This window comes from Drosophila albomicans, chromosome X (assembly GCF_009650485.2).
Source record: "Drosophila albomicans strain 15112-1751.03 chromosome X, ASM965048v2, whole genome shotgun sequence".
Taxonomy (NCBI): Eukaryota; Metazoa; Arthropoda; class Insecta; order Diptera; family Drosophilidae; genus Drosophila; species Drosophila albomicans.
Genome location: NC_047627.2, coordinates 8,079,686 through 8,102,061, shown reverse-complemented (window position 1 = coordinate 8,102,061; position 22,376 = coordinate 8,079,686). Strand labels below are relative to the sequence as shown.

Genomic DNA, 22,376 nt, shown 5'->3' with positions numbered 1-22,376 from the left:
CCACAAATTTATATATATTTCCAGTTTAATTAAAATGTTACTTAATTTACGCTTCAACATTGTTAAAAAATGTAATTGGAGAATCAAACTATTTATCGCAATTATTTCAGAATGGAGAATTTGCACATTTTTTTTTGTTTTGTTATAGCTTATTCTTCACAACTCACATTTCACATTTTACATTTATTTAGTACAAAACTTTACCTCGATAAACCCGCTATCCACAGGGTATTTATTTATAATTCCTGATTTAAGAAATTCTTTTGTTTGGGAAAAACGCATACATACTACAAGTTTTAGTTGCTTTGTCTGACAATCTGGTATATTGTACTATTCTACTATATATTTCGAATGTGCTATACAAATTTGGTATATTTTAGGAATAATACCGCACTGTTTTGGTTTAATTAAAAATGGGTTGCGAGTATCTCACAGTCGAGCACACTCGACGGTCGCTTTCTTACTTGGTTTGTTTATTTTCTATTTCAAAATTCTACAAATAATCGCTGAAAAGGAAAACCGTCCAAAGTCAACATCTTTCAAGGACTTGATCTACTTGTAAAATGTTACCAGAAAGACGCTTTCTTTTCTTTAAAGTTTGCCAATATGCCCATGGTGCATCATTTGCTTTGGCCATTCACACGTTCAAACTTTCAGTATACAAGATTCGACTTTTCACCGAAATGCGTTGTGTCCCCCCTCAATTTGATGAATGAGCTGTCACTCTTCTGCCAGGGTTGCCAAATCTAGCCGGTGCCGATAGTCAAAACAATGCCACAAACAGATTGAAGGAAAGAGAGAGAGAGAGAGAGAGAGAGAGAGAGAGGGAGAGAGAGCAAAGATCAAGGCGCAGTTGCATGCCACACAGTGTTGCACGCGCCAGCGATTCAAGGAAATCTTTTGCTGTTATCACTTTGCCAAAGCTGTTGATGATGCTCTGCTCAACATGACCAAATTGACTGCCAGCGCTGCTGAAGTAGGTAAGCAGCATGCCCCACAACTGTTGCCTCCTCCTGCTGCATCCACAACTTCTACTTCAACTTCTAGTTCTATATGCAGCCAACATCCAGTTAGAGCTGCAACAACCCGCTTTCTTCCCCCTTGGCCCGTTGCTGCTTTCGTGTGTTGTTCAAATTAAGTAAAAACCCATATCAAGGCATTGCCAATGTGAGTGTGTGTATGATGGGCGGGCAGCCAAGGGGCGTGGTCTGGGACACTACAAGCGCCTCTGTCCATGTGTGTGTGTGTGTGTATGTGTGCAGTCAGTATCTGTTATGTAATAGCATGTTACGTGTATAACTTTTATTATTATGATTATACTTTTGCTTCTGCTTCAACTACCATGAGTTTGTTGTTGTTGCTGCTGCTGTTCTGCTGCTGCTGTTCTGTTGCTACTTCGTGTGGCTGTTGCTGTTGTTGCTGCTCCTATATGGAGCCAAAGCTGTAGCTGGATCTGGAGCTGCCTGCTTGTGGAGATACGTGAAAGTCACGTGAGTCATTAAAATGAAATAGCAGTAGGCAGCCCAGCAAGAGAGAGAAAGAGAACAAGGGCAGAAAGCAGCAGAAAGAGAAGCTTGAGAAGGAGACGAAGGGGCAGGAGAGGCAGACTGACAAGCCACTTGGCAGCAGGAGAGAGAACGAGGGCATCAAACAGCAAAGTTGGGCACACAGTGTACACAGCAAAGGCAAACACAGGTGCTCAGTCGCTGTCTCTCCTTCTCTTTCCCACTCTCTCTCTCTCTTTCTCTCTCTCTCTCACTCACTCTTCATCTCGCTCGCGCTGGCTGTCCCTACTGTGAATGATGAGCTGCTTACTACTATTAACAAAGTTGTTTGTTGTTGCTGCTGTTGTTGTCGTTTCGGTTCTCTAATTTTGTGCTCTGTTCCTTTAAACTCTTCTTTTTGCTGTCTGTTTTATGATTTACTCCCTTTGTTCTTTATGCGCTGTCAACGCTAATGTTATCTCCGAGCTGAAGCTTTGAGCCTGCCACAACTATCCTGTACTTGCATTTGGCGTGACAGATCTGTGACGTTGCCAGTCTCACATTGGGTTAGCCAACCATTTATGATGGCGTTGCTAGACCCACGATTGGGCGCAAAAAAATTCCTAAGAATAGTCAGCCCCGGATGTGAGAAGACGGTTGCAAATATCATTCACAACCATCTCGCGTGCAAGCATATAGCGGAGCGGGACCCATTGAACCCTTAGCTCTTTCGGGATTGTGGGGTGGGTTTTTGCTATGCTTTACACGAAGCCACGAAAACTTTATTATTATAGAGTCCCTCCTGATTCTAAAAAAAAAAAAACAAACACATGAGTCGATCCTCTTGTCAATAATCTAACCCGACTCGAATCTACAATACAACTCGATCGGAGTACTACCAATATCTAATAAACAAAACAAATGCAGGCACACTGTTGAAAATTCGGACAAAATTTAAGAAAAGCAGGGGTGGTCTTATAAGATGTTAACTGCCACACCCTGGTCTATACCCACCCAACCATGGTCATAAGATGAAACGTTTTTATGACCCCAAAACTATTACAACTCCCCCTTTATTTTATGTTCCCATGTCTCAGAACAAAATCTAGAATTTCATTATTAAAGTTCAATGACTCAAAGTTAACATCAGTATTTATTTATAACAAAAAACAAAATCATTTGTCCAAAATGAATTAGAATTATGACGATATAATTATTTGCATAATTGGTTTATAGGGCAGTTATTTTTAATTCGATACAATATTCATTGTTTTATTAGCAACGGCTACTACTCATTTACAATAATAACTAAAAAAAAAGAAGATGTAAAAACTAATAATATTTAATAAACAATCAATAATTCATAAGCAAACAAATTTTGGCAACTATTTTTGGATGCGCGCTTTAGCAAACATGAGGTTTTTCTATTAAATTTACTATTTTTACTTTAAAATCTTTATTTTCTTCTCAAATCGTTATTTTGTATTTTTAATATTTATTTTATTTTTATTGTATTGTGAAACATTTTTTTTTAATTATTTTTGATATTTATTTTTATTTATTGATTTTTTAATATCTCAACCACTGTTATAATTTTTTATTTATTTATTTATTTTTTTTTTAATGTAATTATTTTGCAATATTTTAATCATATTTAAACAAAAAAAAATTGTATTGAATTTATTTTTATTTTTGGTTTAATATTTTTACTCATATTTAATATTTATTGTATTGTATTTATTATTGAATCATATTTATTATTTAACTTTTATTTATTTTATTTATAAGTTTTATTATTTTATTTTTAATTGTTATTATTTTATTTATTTTGACTTTTTATATTTTATTTATAAAAAATTAATATTGACTTTTTATTAATTTAATTGTAAATCATGTTCAAACCACTGTGCTGTACCAACAAACAATAATAATAGTAACAATATAGGCGGAAGCAAATCAGTACTAAAAAGGTATAGGCCTGACCCAAAAGTTAGGGTATCAGCCGACAGCTCATATGCTGTTTGAAGCTTTCGCAACTGCGAAGAAGTATGAAAAAATACAATGCAAGCAAAACTGTGGGCAGCTGCTGCGTGGCCGAACAGGCTCCAACATATGTATGTATGTATGTAGGTAATTACATATGTACGAATATTTATATTATAAAACTTCTTTTATGTATTTTTATTTCGGACACTCGGACTTAAAACTTACCCGACAGAACTCCACGACGAAGGCCTTCATGATGTTGTTGCTGTTGGTGATGATGATGTTGATGATGATAATGATTTTAATGATGATGATAATAATGATTGTTTATATACCTTAAAAGGTATATACTTTTGTTTGGTTGTTCACATACACACACATTGTCATAATTATTATTGTTGTGCACAGGGTTTTATGGTGGCTTGTTATTATGTATGAGATTATATTTGCATTATTTATTTATTTATATATTTTTTTTTGAATTATTGTGTTTCACGTTGGATATACCCTTTAAGGCCTAGGGCAATAATGGTAAACAAAGCAAAGCAAACCAAAAAAAAATAGCGCAAAAAAAAAAAATAAGTGCCAAATTACAATTGATATTTCTCTTTACTTTTCGTTATCTTTTTCGTTACTTATTATTTTATATGTATGGCAACTAAATTGTTGTTGTCAATATATTAATTGACGGCAAATGCAAATCTTGTTGCTTTTTATTTGGGCTTTTACCCCTTTTCTTATTGCCTCTGTGTACAACTATTGTATGACCTTTTAATTTTAACAAACTTATTTTTGTCATACTATTATTCACAAACTTGCACTACACATCTTCACTAGCACTGGCACTGGCACTGCACTGCTGCTGATGCTGCTGCTGCTGAGTGGAGACGGCGAACGATAGAAGCGGCAAACGAGAGAAGTGACGATTCTGGTACAAGAGCCTTGCGCGGCTCGGCACAGTGGTGCAAGAGTGATCTGCCCAGAGATGCACTGCACTTCACTGTTGTTGCTTTTTTGGTTCTGCAGGCGGCAGACCAGAAATATAAAAAGGCTTCCGGCACGAAATAGTCGGCCTCCGCTGACTAACATGCGCCGGAATTGTGGAATTCAAATCCACTATAGGTGTAGAATTTTGTCTATCCGTATTATTTAATAGAAAATAATGACGGCTTAGACGAATTTTCACAATCTACATATGAGAAAAAATACGAAGTTAGGACCAATGTAAAATTTCATTATTTCATAGAAATAATTACCTTTGCGTAGCAAGCGTAACGAGCTGGATTCTTTTCTTTGCTCAAAGCAAAGAAGCATCGATGGATGCTGATGATAATGACAGATTATGTTTGTCTTTTATATTCTGGTGATGCATGTGTTTTATATTTGTTTTATTAAAAACACCATCAACCAAGAATGCATCCGTCTCTGATCGTAGTCCAATAAGAAAAGAATGAGAGCTGTCGTTGCCAAAGTGACAAAGCTCGTCTCCTTCTCCTACGATCTTTCGCTAGACAATTCACCACGGAGAGGAAATTTAATTTGCAGAGGTGTATTGTCCCTTTATCGTGCCATGGTTTGTGTCTTCGCTAACTTTGCGCGGCAAATTTAAAATCTCAAAAAGAAAGAGATTTTACGCCCAATTTTTTTATTTGCGACCATTACACCCACCAGATAATCTCACGAGTCATACAAAGGCAGATTAGATGGGAATTAGATTCGAATATCTTTCGCATGATACACTCCTAATTCTCTACCTTGTAGATTTTCTAGTAGATAAAAAGAATTACCAATTTTCTTCTTTATCCGACATTTTGAGAACTGATGTCCTAGCTTTTTATTATAATTCTGACTGAAATCACTAAGATGGAAATTCCGTTTAAATACTTCTTGGCCTTCTTTATAAATGACAGGATTGGATCGAAGATTGTATTGTCTGGCGTTACGCTCGTAGGCTTCTCTACTACTTTTCTTAATGTCTTCTCGCAACAAAGCTAATTGATCACCTCTTTCTAAATATGGAGACTCCTCCAGCAAGGACAATTTTTTTAAAAGCTTGTAATCATCTCCGTGATTAATCATATTTACGCCAAATAATGCTTTGTAAGGGGAACAACCTATGGATTGATGAAGCGACGAACGTAAGGCAGATGAAATACTTGGCAAATACATATCCCATTCAGTTTGATCCGACTTAAGATAAGCACGAATAGCGGCTAATAAGGAACGATTCACTCGCTCCGCTGCATTGCTCTGAGGCGAATATAATGCAGTAAAAACATGACGAATACCGAATTTTGTCATAAACGCTTCAAATTCGTTTGATTTAAATTGTGAACCATTATCTGATACTATAATTTCAGGAACTCCAAATTCGGCAAAGATCCTTTGTGACAAAAACTCAGTTATTAACGACGTAGTGAACTTTTTCAATGGACATAGCCAATGGTAGCGACTAAAATGGCCAAGAACTATTAGTAAACCAATGTTTCCTTTGCGACTTCGTGGATAAGGACCCAAGATATCTATATAAAGCTTTTGAAATGGTCGACTAGAGACGCTTTGCTCTCCCATAGGCGGACGTAGTGTCATATTTGGAGCTTTAGTTTGCTTACACATATCACACTGCCTAATATAGTCTCTAATGTCTTTTGATAAACCTGGCCAAAATAAATTACGACGCACTCTTTCGATCGTCTTTTGCATTCCACCATGTGCAGAGCTTAGACTATCATGTGCTTGACAAATCACAGCTTCTCGCAGTCTCTCCGGTACCCAAAGCTTCCAACAATGAGAATCTTGAAGATTATCTCCTGTTGATGGCTCCGTTCGTATGTATACGAATTTGTCTACAACTTTAAGATCTGGAAATTTTTCACCATGAGATTCAACTTTCAATTTTAGATCTAGATAATCAGGTTCGAGAAATGCTGACGATTCTAAATCGATTTCCGGTCCCCCAAGTTCTAAACTATCTATATCACCTTCACCTATCCGTGACAACGCGTCAGGAATAATATGATCTTTTCCTCTCCGATGAGAAATTGTGAATTTAAAAGCCTGTAATCGAAAAATCCAACGAGCTAATCGACCAGATACATTTTGCTGTCTCATAAGCCAGACGAGGCTAGAATGATCAGTGATTATCTCAAAGGGCTGTAATTCAAGGTAACATCTGAATTTCTCTACTGCTAAAATGACGGCTAAACATTCTCGTTCCGTGACACTATAGTTACGCTGAGATTTAGATAATTTCTTTGACATGTATGCTATAGGCTTTTCTTCTCCAGAAGTTGACAGTTGAATGAGCACCGCTCCAATTCCATAGTCACTAGCATCGCAATGCACATAGAATTTTCGACTAAAATCGGCATTTTGTAAAACCGGGGCTGATGTTAAAAGATTTTTTAACGTATCCATTGCAGACTGAGCTGCCGGGGTCCAATTAAAAGTTTTCTTAGTGGACAACACTTCAGTGATGGGAAAGGTAATTTCCGCAAAATTTTGTATGAAGCGTCGGTACCATCCGCAAACTCCAAGGAAACCTCGTACTTGTTTTAAGTTTTTGGGTGTTGGCCAATTTTGGACACAGGATATTTTCTCTGGATCTGGAGAAATTCCATCGCTTCCAATAACGTATCCTAAATAGTTTACTGTTGTAACACAAAATTTGCTTTTTGAAATATTTAATGTGAGATTAGCCTTTTTAAATTGATCAGCTATACGCACTAATACCGCCAAATGTGACTCAAAATCTCCTGAGACAATACATAAGTCATCAAGATAACCAAAAACACAATAACGTAAGTCTGGTGGAATTAAGTCATCCATCAATCGACACATTGTGGATGGAGCATTACATAACCCAAAAGGCATGACGGTAAACTGAAACAGCGAACGACCGGGAACAGTAAAAGCTGTTAACGGTTTGGCTTCATCAGACAACTCAATTTGCCAATAAGCGTCTTTAAGATCCAACTTCGTAATTAAGTTAGCTGTTGGTAAACGAGAAAATATTCCTTCAATGCTCTGTAGGGGATAAGCATCCTTTTTCGTTACTTCGTTAAGTTTTCGCGCATCAAGACATAATCGGACCTTATTTGGTTTCACCACAAGACGAATAGGTGAGCTCCATGCTGACTGTGACGGTTCAATGACTCCTAGCTCTAACATACGATCAATCTCTTTGTACATCAACTTCTCTACAGCTGGACTAATTGGATAGTTTCGTTGCTTCACCGCTTTAGCATCAGAAATATCTATATGATGTTTAATTAACGCAGTTCGCCCGAGACCTTGCTTTTCGAAATTCGGAAATAATGCTTTGACCGCTTCCAGTTGACGAGATTGCAAATCGGACAATGGATATTGATCTTCAAAGTCGATATTTTCAGTTTCTTCTTCAGAAATAGAGCTAATAATTCCAGGTGCTAATGCAAAAATACGCCAAAAATCTATGCCAAGAATTAATCGCTGAGCTATAGAAGGTATGACATACAAGTCAATATCTTCTTGCTGCTTCTTATATTGCATGCTCACTCTCAGAATTCCGAGTACCTGATGTGGTTTGGCATCTGCGGTACGCACTTGCGATTTAATGGGTTTAAAATTTGGTAAATCAGAAAAATTTTCTAATGCTAGCGACGATCCAATGCAACTAATGTTGGCTCCGGTGTCGAGCAAACCAAATTCGCTAAAAGATAAGAACGCGACTTTCGCGTAACTACGTCGATCCGACTCATTTTGAAAAACTGTTGAGATAACCAGTTTCTTTTGTTTCTTTATTTTTCTATAATATTTTCGCATACGTAAGGTATTACGACGGCTCTTAACTAAATGTGTTCTAAAAATTCTATCTCTTACTAAATTATAATTTCTTAATCTTTCATGGTAAGGTAAAAATCTTAACATCGTGCGTTCATCACCGATGTATCCTTCATTTTCTCTAATCTTAGGTTCTATTTTATTACCTATCTCTACTGTCGGGACATCCTTCCTGCATTGAATGCCCCGGATTGACGGTTTTCCGACCTCTGTTTACAGGTTTGACAATTCGGCTTGTATACCTGAGGAGTACCGCATCCGTAACAAAAAACTCTACGCTCATTTAAGCAATTCTCCCAGATGTGTCCGGGGATTTCACAGTTCCAACAAACTAATTTAGAAGCAGTTCCTCGCTTTAATTCAGCTATCTCTGCCTCGACCTCAGAACTAGACTCTTCTTCGGGAGCAGTTTCTTCAACAGCATAAACTCGAGAAGTTTCTTTGGCCTTAAAAGATACTGATCGATTTTTTCCAACTTCCTGTAGAAAATTTTCGCGTTTTTGTACCAGACGACGTAAAGCGGATATAGAAGAGACTTTCTCAAACAATAACCTGTCTTTCATATCTGTTAGCAGATTACCTTGAATCATTTCCACGAATTCGTCTTCTGGAAAACTGACCGACAACTTATCCATAAGCTTACATATGTTTTCATAAAACGAATCAAAGGATTCGCCAACTTTTTGTTTACGAGCTCTTATCTGTTCTCGAAGTTCAGTGACAGAACGGCTCTCGCGATATTGCTCTCTTAACTCTTCACAAAACTCTTCCCAAGTGAAGGTTTGAACTCTTCGATGGAAACGCCAAAACCAACTACTGGCTTTTCCATTCAGTAATAAGTGAATATGTTTGTTCAATAATTGAAAATCATTGTTTAAATTTTCTCGAGTGAGAATGTTCACTCTATACAAAAATCCTTCAACCGATAAACCTTCCGACGAACCATCAAAACGAACACCCCACTTTTGTAACATATCAGCAATTTTATGTGTAGTCAATAGTGGACCCAAATTGGTGTTACGTGAGCTTCTCTGGCTGGACGATAACCCTTCCACGGTTTGATCTGCTGCTGCTGCAGTTGCTACTATCAAACCTGAACTATTCATAGAAGCGATTACTCGACTCACCGTTTCTCTTACGATGGATTCTATATCTGGTTCTGGAGTTTGTATATTACGACGACCATTATTTGGCCTCGAAGGCTGTACTGGTCTAAATGGTCTTCCTCTTCTTCGAGGTGCATTTCCCCTTTCATAAGCAGGCACTTTTGGTCTGGCCCCCTGATTGTTGGGCGTACTACGAAGTGGAGGATTCCTCTCAGTACTTGTACTGTGTGATTGATCGATATTACTTCTCGCTTCTTCATCGGCAGCCGACAACGCTTGCGCGGCGTCAAATTGACGTTGCAATGAACGTGTAACGATTTGCGAGACTACGGGTTGATTTGGTTGCGTAGACAATTGCGATTGCTGTTTGGCATTAGGCGAATGATTTCCTACAACCACTTTCCATTCGTTATGACTAACCTTTTTCAAACAACTTGGACACTCTTTAATACTTTTGATTCGATTTTCTAGACAATTTTTGTGAAACACATGACCACAATTAGTTATCGCACAAGGTTGTGTATCCGACATGTGTTCACTGCAAATAAGACAAATATTTTCAGCCGCTTCTGCTGGTGGCAGTGGCTGAGGTTCTTCAAAACTACGTGTAACGGGCATATTTCAAATTTAGATTTCCTTCGACATTTTTGGGAGACATAAATAAAAAGGAATTTAAACTTTGTTCCGACTCAACAGTGGAGGATTATTAATATGGGCTATTGAAACTAAACTTTGTCATTTTTGATACCTGATTACATCGAAGGCTTCTTCGTATTCTTCGGACAACGATACGCCTATGCATATACTATTGTATTCCAGAAGAAAGCGGAGATACAATCGATCTTCATCAATGCGATACCAAAAAAGAGCAAAAGTTACTAGAAACTAATAAATTATTTGAACTATTAAGCAATCTCAATACCGATAATTTTGGTCGATAATATTCAAAGATTCAAATATTCGAATTCCGAAAATGTATAAAGAGGTATTACTTAAATTGCTCCAACAATTTATAAGACCTAGCGAAAACAAACGAGCTTGGTATTGAAGGATGTAAGGCTCTCGATAATCGATAACAGAATTACACAAGATAATCCTTAAGAGATGCAAAGTGCGATTCGGTCGAGTAATTTCACATACGTAAGATTAGTCAAAGTCCAGAATCGAAGACACTTTACTCCTTCTGCCCTACTTCCATCAAAGTAGGCCAACAACAACCTGTATCGGATCTTCCGATGCTGTTACAAGTTTCACGATGCTAAAGTTGTTGCTGCCCCACGTTGGGCGCCAATAATTTATGGGCCCGATTGCCAGTCTCACATTGGGTTAGCCAACCATTTATGATGGCGTTGCTAGACCCACGATTGGGCGCAAAAAAATTCCTAAGAATAGTCAGCCCCGGATGTGAGAAGACGGTTGCAAATATCATTCACAACCATCTCGCGTGCAAGCATATAGCGGAGCGGGACCCATTGAACCCTTAGCTCTTTCGGGATTGTGGGGTGGGTTTTTGCTATGCTTTACACGAAGCCACGAAAACTTTATTATTATAGAGTCCCTCCTGATTCTAAAAAAAAAAAAACAAACACATGAGTCGATCCTCTTGTCAATAATCTAACCCGACTCGAATCTACAATACAACTCGATCGGAGTACTACCAATATCTAATAAACAAAACAAATGCAGGCACACTGTTGAAAATTCGGACAAAATTTAAGAAAAGCAGGGGTGGTCTTATAAGATGTTAACTGCCACACCCTGGTCTATACCCACCCAACCATGGTCATAAGATGAAACGTTTTTATGACCCCAAAACTATTACAACTCCCCCTTTATTTTATGTTCCCATGTCTCAGAACAAAATCTAGAATTTCATTATTAAAGTTCAATGACTCAAAGTTAACATCAGTATTTATTTATAACAAAAAACAAAATCATTTGTCCAAAATGAATTAGAATTATGACGATATAATTATTTGCATAATTGGTTTATAGGGCAGTTATTTTTAATTCGATACAATATTCATTGTTTTATTAGCAACGGCTACTACTCATTTACAATAATAACTAAAAAAAAAGAAGATGTAAAAACTAATAATATTTAATAAACAATCAATAATTCATAAGCAAACAAATTTTGGCAACTATTTTTGGATGCGCGCTTTAGCAAACATGAGGTTTTTCTATTAAATTTACTATTTTTACTTTAAAATCTTTATTTTCTTCTCAAATCGTTATTTTGTATTTTTAATATTTATTTTATTTTTATTGTATTGTGAAACATTTTTTTTTAATTATTTTTGATATTTATTTTTATTTATTGATTTTTTAATATCTCAACCACTGTTATAATTTTTTATTTATTTATTTATTTTTTTTTTTAATGTAATTATTTTGCAATATTTTAATCATATTTAAACAAAAAAAAATTGTATTGAATTTATTTTTATTTTTGGTTTAATATTTTTACTCATATTTAATATTTATTGTATTGTATTTATTATTGAATCATATTTATTATTTAACTTTTATTTATTTTATTTATAAGTTTTATTATTTTATTTTTAATTGTTATTATTTTATTTATTTTGACTTTTTATATTTTATTTATAAAAAATTAATATTGACTTTTTATTAATTTAATTGTAAATCATGTTCAAACCACTGTGCTGTACCAACAAACAATAATAATAGTAACAATATAGGCGGAAGCAAATCAGTACTAAAAAGGTATAGGCCTGACCCAAAAGTTAGGGTATCAGCCGACAGCTCATATGCTGTTTGAAGCTTTCGCAACTGCGAAGAAGTATGAAAAAATACAATGCAAGCAAAACTGTGGGCAGCTGCTGCGTGGCCGAACAGGCTCCAACATATGTATGTATGTATGTAGGTAATTACATATGTACGAATATTTATATTATAAAACTTCTTTTATGTATTTTTATTTCGGACACTCGGACTTAAAACTTACCCGACAGAACTCCACGACGAAGGCCTTCATGATGTTGTTGCTGTTGGTGATGATGATGTTGATGATGATAATGATTTTAATGATGATGATAATAATGATTGTTTATATACCTTAAAAGGTATATACTTTTGTTTGGTTGTTCACATACACACACATTGTCATAATTATTATTGTTGTGCACAGGGTTTTATGGTGGCTTGTTATTATGTATGAGATTATATTTGCATTATTTATTTATTTATATATTTTTTTTTGAATTATTGTGTTTCACGTTGGATATACCCTTTAAGGCCTAGGGCAATAATGGTAAACAAAGCAAAGCAAACCAAAAAAAAATAGCGCAAAAAAAAAAAAATAAGTGCCAAATTACAATTGATATTTCTCTTTACTTTTCGTTATCTTTTTCGTTACTTATTATTTTATATGTATGGCAACTAAATTGTTGTTGTCAATATATTAATTGACGGCAAATGCAAATCTTGTTGCTTTTTATTTGGGCTTTTACCCCTTTTCTTATTGCCTCTGTGTACAACTATTGTATGACCTTTTAATTTTAACAAACTTATTTTTGTCATACTATTATTCACAAACTTGCACTACACATCTTCACTAGCACTGGCACTGGCACTGCACTGCTGCTGATGCTGCTGCTGCTGAGTGGAGACGGCGAACGATAGAAGCGGCAAACGAGAGAAGTGACGATTCTGGTACAAGAGCCTTGCGCGGCTCGGCACAGTGGTGCAAGAGTGATCTGCCCAGAGATGCACTGCACTTCACTGTTGTTGCTTTTTTGGTTCTGCAGGCGGCAGACCAGAAATATAAAAAGGCTTCCGGCACGAAATAGTCGGCCTCCGCTGACTAACATGCGCCGGAATTGTGGAATTCAAATCCACTATAGGTGTAGAATTTTGTCTATCCGTATTATTTAATAGAAAATAATGACGGCTTAGACGAATTTTCACAATCTACATATGAGAAAAAATACGAAGTTAGGACCAATGTAAAATTTCATTATTTCATAGAAATAATTACCTTTGCGTAGCAAGCGTAACGAGCTGGATTCTTTTCTTTGCTCAAAGCAAAGAAGCATCGATGGATGCTGATGATAATGACAGATTATGTTTGTCTTTTATATTCTGGTGATGCATGTGTTTTATATTTGTTTTATTAAAAACACCATCAACCAAGAATGCATCCGTCTCTGATCGTAGTCCAATAAGAAAAGAATGAGAGCTGTCGTTGCCAAAGTGACAAAGCTCGTCTCCTTCTCCTACGATCTTTCGCTAGACAATTCACCACGGAGAGGAAATTTAATTTGCAGAGGTGTATTGTCCCTTTATCGTGCCATGGTTTGTGTCTTCGCTAACTTTGCGCGGCAAATTTAAAATCTCAAAAAGAAAGAGATTTTACGCCCAATTTTTTTATTTGCGACCATTACAGATCAGAGCAGCAGTCACAGTTACAGCAATAGTAACATAACTGCAAACATAAATTGAATTATTATAGTCACAGTTACATGAAGCAGTCACAGTTACAGCTCATGTCACAGTTATAGTTCAAGTCACATTTACAACTAAATTTCAAAATCTAGCCAAAATCAGAGCCCCAATTCACAGTTACTTAACCAAGTCATAGTCACAGTTACAGTTTAAGTCACAGTTACAACTAAATTTACAAAATGTACCCAAAATCAGAGCCCCAATTCGCAGTTACTTAACCAAGTCATAGTCACAGTTACATTGTAAGTCGCAGTTACAGTTAAAGTCACAGTTACAGTTCATGTCACAGTTACAGTTCAAGTCACAGTTACAACTAAATTTTTAAATCTAGCCAAAATCAGAGCCTCAATTCACAGTTACTTAACCAAGTCATAGTCACAGTTGCATTGCAAGTCGCAGTTACAGTTCAAGTCACAGTTACAGTTCATGTCACAGTTATAGTTCAAGTTACAGTTACAATCAAATTTACAAAATGTAGCCAAAATCAGAGCCCCAATTCGCAGTTACTTAACCAAGTCATAGTCACAGTTACATTGCAAGTCGCAGTTACAGTTCCAGTCACAGTTACAACTTAATTTACAAAATCTAGCCATAATCAGAACCCCTCTTCAATTAGTTAACGAAGTCACAGTCGCAGTTACATTACCAGTCACAGTTACAACTTGATTTTCACAATTACACACTGCAGTCGCAGTCACAGTCACATTTGAAGTAAAAGTTACAGCAACATTTTCAATGCCCAGTCGCAATTAGAATCACTTTTAAGTCGCAGTCACTTTCACAGTCACAATTGCAGCCGCAACTCACTTTTGCTCTGCGCGTTATTGCCAACGTCATCGTCGACATTAGAGATCGTCATCGCCGTCATTATTATAGCCAGTTGTTGTTGTCGCTATTGTTGTTGTCGTGCTTTTGCCTAGGGCAACTGGATTTGTAATTGCAATTAATTTTGAGAGTCAGACTTGTGGGCACATCCAAACACACATACATACCATACTCGACGAGAGCACAAGCTTTGCCCCGCTGTGCTTCATTCATTCACTCTGCCAACTCATCCTCGTTCTGGCTCCGAGTCTGACTCTGACTCTGACTCTAACTCTGGGTCTGGGACTTGGACTGGACTGGACTGGACTAATGACTTTCACTGCTTAGATCAGAGTGCTTAGATATGTATAGAAAGTAAGATCGATTACTTTCGACGCTGCTTGTTATCGTTTAAAAGAGATTCATTGAGTACAACAGTTTTGGATTCTCGCATGAATAATTCAATTGAAGTTTGTTCAAGGCTTTCAACACACACTTTTATCGATTTTGTACTATATTTTAAAAAAATATCGAATTCAATAACTTTTCTCTGGCTCTTTATGAGCTGTAATTAAATGAAAGAGGAGGAGGCCTACACACTTCGTAGGCTGTGTTATCGATAGCACACTCATAAGTTTCTGCCAGCCTTGCTTACCCGTCATCTAATTTGCATCTTCTACGTTCACACAAACAAACACAGGTATACATATGTGACATGCAGATACTTTAATTAACACACAGTTGGGTGCCATCGAGAAGCAATGGGGCTATCCCAGATATTGAATATCGGTTAGAAATGGGATGGCAATGAAAGGCTTTAATATACAACATGCAATGCTTTTGTTCCTGTTGCTGCAATTAATTTGCATATTTGTGTGCATCTCTCTCTCTCTCCCTCACTCTCGCTCTCTCTCTCTTCGCAGTGTGTAAATTGCACTGTTCTATGATATTCTACTTTACTATACTATACGATATTCATATTCACATTTTGGCTTATGCAGTGCAACGATGCATTCAACTGAGCAACATGCATAAAAATTTACAAAATTCATTCCATTGACTAACTGACTGACTGACTGACTGACTGACTGAATGGCTGCCTGGTTAGCTGGCGAGTGTGAGCCTCAGGGTTGCATTCATAGCCCTGGGTCAGCGTGTCCTGGCATAAATATGATGTAATATGCACATTTATTAAACAACAAAAGAAGCTGTAAACAGTTGTTCGTGAGCAACCGTGACTAGAGATGCTCTGCATATGCATAAAATAATGTGAAACTGTGACTCTGCACAGCTACTGTGACTTATAGTGATGATAATCAAAAAAAGATTTATTATAAATAACTTAACATATACTATATATGTATACTATATTATTTAATAGCCTTTACTTACGTTCACTTTTGTTTTCCGATATAACAGCTTTGCTAATATTATTAGAAAACTATTTAATGCAAATCACTTTAGTAGCAGTTACTTTTAGTTCACTTTAACTTTAAAGTCTTCGTATTCCGTTTATTTTAGAAAATTACGAACTTAATTTCATGTCACAAAGAGTTAGTTGCTAATAGGATTTCTTCACTTGTTTTACGTCAACAAAATAGAAGTTAGTGATACAGCAGCTACTTTTAGAATAGCAGTTACTGTGATGACTCATTCCACTCCACAAATGTAGCAGTTCTATCCAAAAGACGCGCATCTCCAGCTAAAAGAGCGAGACAATTGCTGCCGAGATGCGGATAGAGAGAGAGCGAGAGAGAGAGATGAAGGAGTGAAAGAAACGTATCATGGTCAACAATTGAAACAAAACAAAAGACACCAAACGTTGGACAGTTAATAACGTTTGGGCAATTAACTGGAATTGTGGCCACATTGGCCATTTATTAATGCATATGGCCTATTTATTTATTTGCGAGTGTTAAATGAATCGACACTGAATATTTGATTTCAGTCAATTGCCACAATTCGTTACGATTTCATTGCACATTTTCGTTACACAATTAACATTCAATTAATTACACACGCACATAGAGAGAGATATACAGAGCACAAATGTTGCAAGTATAGAGATATTAACTGAAGTCACATCGATGTGTGTCGATGCTGAGATCTTTTTGGTCAGACAATTGAATTGCCAACCTGCTGACCCATTCAATGACAACGACAACGACAACTACTGACCAACAACAAGTTTCGCTCTCAGCAGACATTTTTGTGGCAACAAAACTGAAGTTGTCATGGCCACTAATTGAAAGTGCCAGCGGGGGATGATAAACAGGACATAATAGTAAACACAAAAAACACAAAACGAGAAAAGACAAAACTACCAACTGAACCAGCTGTGCAACAAACACTAAGCACTGAACATCGAACACTCAACACTGAACACTGAACACTAAATTGAAGTCTCAGGCCTATTGAACATCTGGGAGAGTTCGTTGAAAGCGAAAGCAAATTCAACCAATTCCTCCCCAGGGGCAGGTGTCGTGTCACACGGCACGGCACGGCACGGCACTGGGACAAATGCACAATTTCCAATTTGGCTTACAAAACACTAATTCCATTAATGCCTTTCATTCATTTTCATTTTGAGTAAGTAACTCTTTCTTTCTGCTTGTCGATAATCTGAATACCAACTGGCATCTCTCTCAGCAAAACATTTCTTGTATCTAAAGCTTCAAATCTAACCTGTGCTGGTCTATGCTTGTGTTAATGATAATTCTCTCAAAGAGTCGAAAAGAAATATTCAATAAAGCAGCTATGGCAATCAAAAAAGAAAATATATATATGGAAAAATTCCGACTTTAAAAGCTTCAAGTTGTATCTTTAAAATTGGCAACGTTTTGTTGCTCGTTTTTAAAGAATGTGTTTTGCGGTTTTTGCTACCAGATTTTTGTGCAACCCAATTTTTTTGGGTGGGGGAGAGAAAATTCGCGGATAAAATATTTGGCAGCACACGACCTTCGCGTTCAGTCTCAGGTTTCCGTAGAGTGTGTTTTTCGACGACCGGCGAAAATCAAATATTTTATACAGTTTATTTTTCATTTCACATGCTCCATTTTTATTTTGTTTTTTTTTTTGCATTGCATTTTTTTCTCGCTTCTCATTTTTCTCGTTTTATTTATTTATATTTTTTGTGTGTGTGTTTTTCGTGGCATGTTTCTATGTGCATTTTCTGGCGTTTTAGCTGCGACTACCGGAAATATGGAATAATTAATATTCGGTTCGTTGTTGCAATTCTACGTCTTCTTATTTTATTTCCATTGCTCACTTACTTCGTTCGTTCGCTGTGGCTCACTCGCTTTTATTTTTATATTTTATTGTGCAAAAACGAAATTTCCGGCTAAGGCGACTAGCAATTTGGTAGCCTGGCAAAAGCCGTCGACGGCATTAGCTGCCATAATTTTAATTGCGTTTAATGGCGCAGGAATTGAATGCGAATGTCGAAAGTCGAGACGGGCGAAGATGAGGCGGACAACGACAACAACAACAACACCAACAACAGCAGAGCAAGAAAAAAAAAACGCATTAATTAGAAAACGAGCAGCAGGAAAGCAAATGATGGAGAGCAGCAATAGGAGCAAAAGGACAACAAAAAAAAGAAGCGGAAAGAAGAGAAAGCCAAAGTAATAAAATAATAACAATATACATAGCATGCCAACGTGACCGACACGACACGCCTCCCAAAGAAAAAAAAACACAAAAAAAAAGCGAAAGCAAAGGAAAAACCCCAACATCGACGCCCACAGTCGGACCAACATTGGACACCCCAGAAAGGCAGTAAATTAGGCGCTCGAGACTAAATACCCGCGAAATTCACGCACTTGACACAAATTCCTTTGGGGCGGATGGCATTAAAATTGAAAAAAAAAGTGAAAATAAAATTATAATAACAAGTTAGATTGCGCTCAGGAGCGTAATGAGAACTCTAAAGATGCTCTGTTTGGAATGAATTCCAGCACAACTAACGATCGTAATTAAATTTCAAGAATTCTCAGACACTATTGGAAACTTTGACTCAGAGAATAACTTTGAGCTTGTGTGACTAGTGAATTGATAGAATAAGCAGGATAAACTCTTTGTTTCCTGCACAATAGCTAATTTAATAAATCAAATTAATTAGCACATCATACCCTACACACCACATTTGCCGGGGTGTAATATATAAAAGGACGAAAAGTGCACAAAAAGTGCGGTAAAAGCACGCAAGAAAATAATTCATAATAATGCTGAACTGGCGCTGGAATTTGGAATGGGATTCGGAATGGTAACGGGGATTGCAGATTGAGAAAAGTGGGTGGCGGGTGACGAAGGGAAACAGGAGGTGGAAGGGAGCTGTTGTATAAATGCTGAGTGGCTGTAGCTGAGTGGCAGGACAAAATGGCGACCGCCATGGCGGAAGTGCGCGCAAATGACAAAACGCTGTTAGCCCAAAATGTTGGCCAAGAAAACGGCAGACGGCAGACGGCAGACGACCAAAAGCAACAACAAGAACAAAAACAAGAACAAGGAGAAAAGCAAAGCAAGCAGATGGAGAAGGAGAAGGAGTCGCCAAGGAGCCAAACTCAATGAACAAAATGTCCTTAAATGGGTTGAAAGTGCGTCGGTCGAAATTGCCTAACTGCATAAATGGAAAATATGCAACGAAAACAAGCCAAAGGCGAAACGTAAACCCAAAATGCAGAGGCAAGTGCACACAAAGGGGACGCAACAAGGGAAATGCAAAGGAAATAAGTAAAACAATAAGAAATTCAATGACAGTTTCCCAAAGCGGTTCTCTTACAAATTAAACTTCTTTGGGCGGTTCTGTTGATTGTTTTTGAAAATAAAGCAGCATAATAATTATTTGCACTACAAATAGAATACAAAAGAAAACGGCATTACTTTAATCACAGTTTATTATTGTAGTAAGATAACAAATTCATTTTGGGGAATTTTCCATTTAATTTTTTATTTTCTTAATTATTTATCTTACATAATTTTCTTTATAATCTTAATCTGTATTACTTTTTTTGTTAAAATTTTCTATAATAAAAATTGGTAAAATATAAATGAAAATAAAAATAATAAAAAAAAAGATTTTTTGTGTTTTAACAGTCAAATAGAGTAAATAAATGATATTTGAAAAATATATGAATAATTTTCTATCTATAAAAATATCTCTTTCTATATCTTTAGCCAAACAATTTCACGACAATCTCGCTTCTCTCATTCAGCAACTACAACAAAGTAATTGAAATAATTTATTTAGAACGCAGCGTTGAAAATTGCGAGCACTTTTATTTAATGCACACACTTTACACTTTAATAGCTGAACTTAATGACAATTTCACTTGCTCTTTCACTTCCAGATGGCGAGCGTTTAAAAACGCGCGGGAAACGCGCGCGACATGTGACAGCAGCCAAGAGGAGGAAAGAGCGAAAAACGACAGACAAAAAAAAAAAAACAAGTAGAAGAAGAAAATAATAGAAAAACAAATGAAATATAAAAACGGCAATGGAGCCACACACTGATTGAGAGCAGCAGCACAAAACACAGAGAAAATACTAAAATCACACACAGCGAGAAATATACTGAGAGAAAAGGAAGAAGAGAAGGAAGAAAGAGTGGGCAAATCGAAATCGAAAATGTGCAACGGCAGCAACCCAAACACGGCGACAACTGCTGCAACGCTCACAAACTTATTAGCGAAATGCACGAAGTCAACAAGCAGCCACCACAGCAACAGCAACAGCAACAACAACAACAACTGCAACGACATTGGCAGCATCAACGCTAGCAATTGTCAGCAGAGAAGTCGCATGCAAGTGCCAACAGGAGCTGAAGCTGGAGTCAGAGTCAGCGTCAGAGTCGGAGTCACAGTTGGAGTTGCTGAGCTGGCAGGCGGCAACGAAGAGCCACAAAAACAACGAGCAAAACGTCAAAACATGCAGCAGGAACAGGAAGAGAAGCAGCAGCAGGACGACCAAGAGCAGCAGCAGCAGCAGCAGCATAATCAGCGGCAACATCAACAACGTCAGGAACAAGGACATCAAATAAAGCAAATGGCAGCGGGGACAAATGGAGAGGCAGTCGCCGTTGCGGCAGCCAAAGTACATGAACACAAACACGAATTTGGACGAGACCAAGAACAACGTCGTCGAAATTGCAATAATGTTACCAGACTGCAGCCTCAGCAGCAGCAGCAACAGCAGCAGAAGCAACGACAGCAGCCACGACAGCAGCAACATCATTTGAAGCTGCAGCAACGTAGCTGTCTCTCGATGCTGCTGTGGTTGACTCTGCTAGCGACAGCAGCAGCAGCAGCAGCAACTACAACTACAACAGCAGCATCAACCAAACCAACAGCAACACCTTCTGGAGCAGCAGCAGCAGCAACACTTGTTCAGCGCTCCGCCCGCTCGCTAAGCATCGGACACAATGGTCTTGGCAGTGGCATCAGCAGCAGCAGCATCATGGGCCACAGCAGCAGTGGCAGTGGCATTGCCAGTGGCAAGACAGGCAATGCACGTGAATTGCACTACGAGCTGAGCAGCGGCAGCGGCAATCTAGCAGCAGCAGCAGCAGCTGGAGCCGTCGGCAATGGCGTCGGCGGTGGAGCAACGGGCATCGAATGTCCCAGCTTCGATGATAGCTCGGCCTGTCCTTGCTACAAGTTCGAGGATGGTAAGTGCAAATGTGTGAAGAGAGGAGAGAAGGGAGTGGAAGATGGGGGGGGGGGAGAGCAACTGGACGAAGGAGCAACGAAGCGAACTAATTAAACGCATCAAAGCCGGAGAGCCAAAGCAAAGTTTATTGCACCCAAAACGTGTGGACAAGCACAATAACAAATCACGACATGGCCATCCCCCCCCTGATCCACAGCTTTACTCCCTGTCACTTGTCTGTCTCCGTATCTCCCTTCTGTCTGTCTGCCCGTCTGTCCGTCTGTCCGTCTGTCCGTCTGTCTGTCTGTCTGTCTGTCTGTGTGCAGATTGACCACCATTTAAACACCAACACATGCTCTGCATGCCAAGATTGTTTACTTTGACACCAGAGCAGCATCAGCAGTGACATCAGCATGTGTCCTAACACACACCTCGCCTCCACCGCTTATCGTCCCTCACTCCGTCTAGCATCGTCCCTCTGGGCCAGGAAATGCACTGGCAGTTGAATAAACACACCACATGGACTCATAGTTAACCAACGAGCCGAACCTAATGCATTAGATTAATCGCCTCTAAAACAGAGAATTCCCACAAGCATGAGCTTTAGCCGTTTAAAGATTACAGCATTATTAATATGTCGTGCAGCTTTTGCAGTTGGCAACTAAAGCTTTTGATTAATTCTAGCTGACTAAAAAGCTGTCATAGACCAGAGCTTGGGGGTAAGCTCAAGTAACTTGCTCAGAACTTGACAATTAAAGCACTTTAAGCAAATGCTTGAAATAAGTAAATAACATAGTTCAAACTTAAGGAATTATCTGAAAGTAAATGAAATGCATTTCATGAAATATTTATTTCTTAAACATTAGTTGTAGTCAGAGAAAGGGAACACTTTAAATTATATAAATTATAAGCCGAAGGCGCTTGCAGCCAGATTTTAGAAATACGTTAGTGTTAACTTAAATTATATTTCATCTTCTTAACTAAATAAATATAAATTAAATTAACAAGATATATGTACATATAAATAGCATGGCAGACTTTAATGTGCTTTTAGTCGCTT

At 37.6% G+C, this 22,376-nt stretch overlaps 1 protein-coding gene across 2 annotated transcripts in view; it reads left to right on the top strand.

Annotated features, from left to right (window-relative positions):
• LOC117571166 (protein artichoke) overlaps positions 1–22,376 on the top strand; it is a 57,257-nt gene that overhangs the window by 14,001 nt on the left and 20,880 nt on the right. For both annotated transcript variants that reach the window (XM_034253197.2, XM_052003031.1), the window contains exon 2: positions 20,020–21,335. In XM_034253197.2, coding sequence (XP_034109088.1) covers positions 20,297–21,335 — 1,039 coding nt within the window. In that variant the 5' untranslated portion in view covers positions 20,020–20,296. The remainder of the gene's footprint in view (positions 1–20,019; positions 21,336–22,376) is intronic.